At 41.9% G+C, this 5788-nt stretch overlaps 1 protein-coding gene across 2 annotated transcripts in view; it reads left to right on the plus strand.

Annotated features, from left to right (window-relative positions):
* The window catches only part of ABCB7 (ATP binding cassette subfamily B member 7), a 76619-nt gene that overhangs the window by 58442 nt on the left and 12389 nt on the right, over window positions 1-5788 (plus strand). For both annotated transcript variants that reach the window (XM_011379500.2, XM_011379501.2), the window contains exons 5-12: window positions 203-335; window positions 1090-1358; window positions 1994-2082; window positions 2173-2260; window positions 3015-3189; window positions 4125-4282; window positions 4857-5020; window positions 5164-5293. In XM_011379500.2, the coding sequence (XP_011377802.1) occupies window positions 203-335; window positions 1090-1358; window positions 1994-2082; window positions 2173-2260; window positions 3015-3189; window positions 4125-4282; window positions 4857-5020; window positions 5164-5293 (1206 nt within the window). The remainder of the gene's footprint in view (window positions 1-202; window positions 336-1089; window positions 1359-1993; window positions 2083-2172; window positions 2261-3014; window positions 3190-4124; window positions 4283-4856; window positions 5021-5163; window positions 5294-5788) is intronic.

Genomic DNA, 5788 nt, shown 5'->3' on the forward strand with positions numbered 1-5788 from the left:
AGCCAGAGTGAGATAGGAATCCTGAAATGACAGCTCTCCCAGTGCTAAAGATTTTATCTTTATAAACTGGGAAAGTCATTCCGATACTAGTAAATGGTTAATAGCTAAACATTCCCATAAATACTAATTTAAGGTAAATATTTGTACTGTAATAAAGAAATCTTTTTCGTATGATGGGTAATTGCCGGTTTTATGTTTTCAGGCCATGAATATTGTGGTTCCCTTCATGTTTAAATATGCTGTAGACAGCCTCAACCAGATGTCGGGAAACATGCTGAACCTGAGTGATGCACCAGATACAGTTGCAACCATGGCAACGGCAGTTCTGATTGGCTGTACGTGTGATTCTTTAATCTGCCTACAGGTGTTGACTTTCTTCAGGGTTTCATCATATTTGAACAGATGACCTTTGCACTACAAACACAACTTAGCATTTTGGATACTTACCGTTTTATGAGAGTTTTTTTTTGATACGTGGTTTTAAAATATTCTTCGTATGGTAAACTTTCCAAAAATCCTGTTAATAACAGTCTCATTTCCAAGTTCTGGAAAACAAATAAGACATTCAATTTATAAGAACCACTTCTAATAGCTAGGCTCCTTCTAAGATACCTTTTCAGTACGGGCAGTTATTTTCTTGCTGCTGTTGTTAGCTGTTAAATAGGAAATAGCTTAACAATGATATTTGTGCATTAATGCTCTATTAAATTATATTCAATAGCTGTGACACCAATCTGCAGTGTGTAAATTAGAGAATGTGATGCTTTGTGTCCTCGTGCATTAGAAAGGACACTTTATGCGGCACGGGAGGCTTGAACAGGGGTATACTTTAGTCAATGCACTCGATTTCCAGGATCTCAGTTTTATCATTTGTTATTCGGGAGAATTGAGTTAGATCAAAAAACTTTGACACTGTACGTTTATCCCCAATAAGGCCATCTGGGCCGTTATTGATTAAAAATATCTAGTTGGAAAGAATCAGTGATGCAGTCAGTCGTTCATCGTACACTTTCTGACCCTGTACCATTTTCACACTTGTATGATTGTAACGTTTTCACGCCCCATTTTTTCTTTTGCATGTATCGTCAGATGGTGTATCAAGAGCCGGAGCTGCCTTCTTTAATGAAGTTCGAAATGCAGTATTTGGCAAGGTAGCCCAAAATTCAATTAGAAGGATAGCCAAAAATGTGTTTCTCCATCTTCACAACCTGGATCTGGCTTTCCACCTGAGCAGACAGACAGGAGCTCTGTCAAAGGCCATTGACAGAGGGACGAGGGGTATCAGTTTTGTCCTGAGTGCTTTAGTGTTTAACCTTCTTCCCATTATGTTTGAGGTGGCTCTTGTCAGCGGCGTTTTGGTAAGTAAAATGTTTTTCATAACACACTTTTACCTTCCATTATCATTAGAAGCTACTGTGGTATTTCATGCTCGTGAATTTGATGCAAAATTCCGTGGTGCCAGAAGGATTATGCAGTTTGTCTGATTATTTTGCCATAATCTTTATCACGTTGTTATTATAAAGAGCCGTTCGGTTCTACACATAGATCAGTCATTTCCCTAGCCCTTCCAATTTGTTTGTCAGCAGAGATGTTCTGTATAGAACTTTGGGCTGTTATGCTCCCGTTTTTCTAGTATTCTCTTCACCACTCGTAACATTTGAGGCAGTTTCGTATTTCATAATTAAAAGCGTATCCATCTACCTGTCTGCATCTGTATATTTATATGTCTGTATATGTTATTTGCCTTGTGGCTCTTTGCACTGTCGTTATCAGCATTTGGCAGTAGCATCAATGTGGCAAGTTCAGTTTGGCTTTCTTCCCTTGATATCTAAAGTAGGTTTTGTAAGGTATTTGATTTCTCGCCCAATTGATTATTCACTTATTCACCGACATATTTCTATGAAAATCTTTCGACTGAGATTCGCTGTTGTATATTATCAGTTATTTGACAGGAACAATGACTGTTCCTCGTTTCTTCTTTCGCTCTCTCCAGTATTACAGATGTGGTGCCCAGTTTGCTCTGGTGACTCTTGGGACACTTGGAGCATACACAGCATTCACGGTTGCCGTCACACGGTGGAGGTAAGCTACTCCCCAGAGGCCAGTCAGGGTTTAAAATTAGTTCTGCTTTTACAGCAAACGTTTCATCCTGTGCAAATCTTTGTGTTGCAGAACTAGGTTTAGAATAGAAATGAACAAGGCGGATAACGATGCAGGTAACGCTGCCATCGACTCGCTGCTGAATTATGAAACCGTGAAGGTAATATGTTTACACTTTCCTCTGCGTTCCGCACTGCCGCGTAATAGGTGATGGAAGTTAGAGCCTAAGATTCAGATGGTGTCTGTAGGTGCGATGGACTTAGAGTTTTCCTTTCGTGTAGAAATTGCCCTCTGTTTCCACCAGTTTTTTTTTTTTGCGGTATCCTCAGAATTCTACCTTCTCAATTAATTTATAAGTAATAAGAGTACAGTGAGCATTTCGATGCAGAGCGAACACGAAGCTAATCAAGTCAGCATATAAGTTCTTGGCTCTGCCCCTGCGAGTGCCTAGCGTAGTGCTTTCTCCCATATTTATTCGTTCAGTTTTCCATTTACCAAACGTTGCCGGTGCCTCTTGTGTGCGGAGCGGCGTGCCGAGTCCTGCGGTGGGGGAGGTCGGGGAGGTCGGGGAGGTCGGTTAACATACGCTTCCTGCCTAACCCTCGGCCGCCCACAATTCGCTAATCTGCTGGGAGAGTGGAGGTGAGCGTGTGGGCGGCGGTACGAGAAGGTGCGCTGTGGTGGGGACCGTGAGCGCTGTCCACCCGGAGTCCCGGGGTGTCGGGCGGTTTCGTGAAGGAAGCGCCATCGATGGCGTTTTGAAGATGTGGGTTTAATTAACTCACGGTTCCGTAATGTTCGTGGGATGAATTTTATGGACAGTTCATGGTGGGACACTGCAGAGCGGCAGTCATCGCGACACAGCGATTTCTAATTATACTTGTATATAGTTGCTCTTTTGTGTGTTTTCGTAGTATTTTAATAATGAAAACTATGAAGCACAGAGATACGACGGATTTCTGCAGACGTACGAGAGTGCGTCGCTGAAAAGCACCTCCACCCTGGCGATGCTGAACTTCGGTCAGAGTGCCATTTTCAGCGTGGGTTTAACGGCGATCATGGTGCTCGCCAGCCAGGGAATCGTGGCCGGTAAGGGGTCCCCGCTTTCCCCATTCGTAGATGTTTCCCTTGACCTCGATAAGCAAAGGCTCATGAAAGGGATGTGCACGTTAGCCTTCTTCATAAAGCGTCTCGGGGACCGTGCTCTAGGATCCTTGGAGTACTTTGCCGTTTGCATCAGGATGCGTTTTCTTGATTGTACGATCATGTTTTTTACTTCCTTCTGTTTAACACAAATGTGGCACTGGCTCGGCGTTGCTCGGGATTGCTGGTCATGCGTTTCGTGGGGCTACAGCCCGATTCTTTCGGGAGTAACTTTTTTTTAGCATCTAGTATTTCTGATTTCTGTTGTACACCTAAAAAGCAGTGTAATGGATTTAGTGTTTACTCCAGGGGACTAAGACTCGAGCATTCTTTTTTTTTTAGAATTACGAGTCATCTTTCCATGTTTCTATTAGTTTTTCATTTGCAAAACATCTAAAAATAAATAATGTCTGTGCCCCTTTCTCGTTCCCTGCCCCACTCCGTTAGGAGTCATTTATTCACTGTGACCATAATAAATACACGGTTTATCATTTTTCAATCGCGAATACCCGTTCGCTGCAATTATTTAATATATACTTTTAGATTTCTATTTCACATTACAAAAAAACTAGTTAATACTTTACGAAGAAAGCAAAGCTTTTCAGCCTTCTATTCCTAGCTTCCCTTAAAGCATTCTCTTTTTTGTATATTACGAGTACTGTATGGGCGGACTTTTCCCGTTCTACTTAGCGCGTATCAAGTGCCCTGATTCCTAACTCACGGGTTAAGATGCTTTGAAGTTTAAGTAGGCCTAAGACTTGCTGATTTTGTACATTTGAACTGTATTCCAGAGCAATAGACTATAAAACTTCCCTATCTTAAACCGGAAAAGTTCATAACATCTAAATATCCTTTGCTTCTTCTGCCAACTGCATGTTAAGGAACCCTCACTGTCGGAGACCTAGTCATGGTGAATGGACTGCTTTTTCAGCTTTCATTACCCCTGAACTTCCTGGGAACTGTATATAGAGAAACTAGACAAGCACTCATAGATATGAACACCTTGTTTACCCTACTCAAGGTAGACAGCCGAATAAAAGTAAGTAATGTATTTAGTTCCTTTTTAAAAGCACGTGAGCTTCATCCCATGAATAGGATTATTCTAAGGGAATGTTCTTACGTCGCCATGTTAGCGAGGCAATTCTTTTTTTACAGGAATTGGAACCGTAATGCGTATTAAGAGTTCTTTATAGCTGTCACTTCTTTGTTTAGAGACCTTATGCCGTTAGAAAGAATGCTATACCTAGAAGCTAAATTTTGTTACCTTGAATTCTTTGTACTTGCACTTGATTTACTTTTGCTGATAATGATATGAAATGTGTGATGTTTTTCTCCTCACATCCTCGACCTCCTTACTCCCCTGTCGACCATCCCTCTCCCTACCCACCCCCTCCCCAACAATGCTCAGAAATCAAAGCATCCGGGAATTTTGACCTTAACAGTGAGGAGTGAAAAACGAATCTTGAAAAGCGTGCTTGGAAGCGGCCTAACGCCACTTACAAACCTCCTCCTTCCTCATATTTTCTTTTTTCTCTCTGTGGCTTAGAAAATTGTCTGCATAGCTGCGCTCTAGGCGACGTGTAGACTGACCGTTTTTTCCTCTTCTGTGCTAGGACAAAGCGATGGCACTTCCCCTTCAGATCACACCACAGACGGCTACGGTGGCCTTTGATAACGTACATTTTGAGTACATCGAGGGGCAGAAAGTTCTCAGCGGAGTATCTTTCGAAGTCCCTGCAGGAAAGAAAGTGGCCATTGTAGGAGGTAGTGGGTCAGGGTGGGTAATTTAGTCATTTATAACATTCTGCATCATCGATTAACCATTTCCCATGCAATGTTTTTTCTCTATCATAGTAAAGTTAACATGGGTCCCCTGACGCCAGTGGGTGCTAAGTAACCTTTCTTCGTTTCCCATTTCAGGAAAAGCACGATCGTGAGGCTGTTGTTTCGCTTCTATGAGCCTCAGAAGGGCGACATTTACCTTGCTGGACAAAATATCCGAGACGTGAGTCTTGAGAGCCTTCGGAAGGCAGTGGGAGTAGTGCCTCAGGTATTGCAGTGAAAGGAGAAACCTACTTCTGGGAACATTCATTGGGTCGTTAGATCTTTTATTAGAGTAATTGGAATCCAGAGAGTCAGTATATGCTACTTTGAAAGCAGTAGGCCCTACAGGTGAAATCCTGTTACCAAAAAGACTGTCAAAAAGTAAATGGAAAGTCTGTGTGATGGAAAGATTTTTTTAAGTCTTAGAAAGGTCGCATAATATGGAGGAAAGACGCAGACTGGAGTCTGACAGAACTGGATTCTAACCCCAGCTCTAACCCTTATAAGTTCTGTGGCCTCGGGCCTCCGTTTCCTCATCTGTAAAATGATGGTACTGTTTCTCTTACAGAATTATTATGCATTAGACATAATATATGTAAACCACAAAGCACAACGTCCATCACGTAATCATTCAGTAAATGAAAACTGTTGTCATCTTGAACAGGTTTTGACATAGCGAATTTCTAAAACTTACAAAGTAGTTTGACTGCCAAATGCAGCT

Source organism: Pteropus vampyrus, unplaced genomic scaffold (genome assembly GCF_000151845.1).
Source record: "Pteropus vampyrus isolate Shadow unplaced genomic scaffold, Pvam_2.0 Scaffold361, whole genome shotgun sequence".
NCBI classification, from domain to species: Eukaryota; Metazoa; Chordata; class Mammalia; order Chiroptera; family Pteropodidae; genus Pteropus; species Pteropus vampyrus.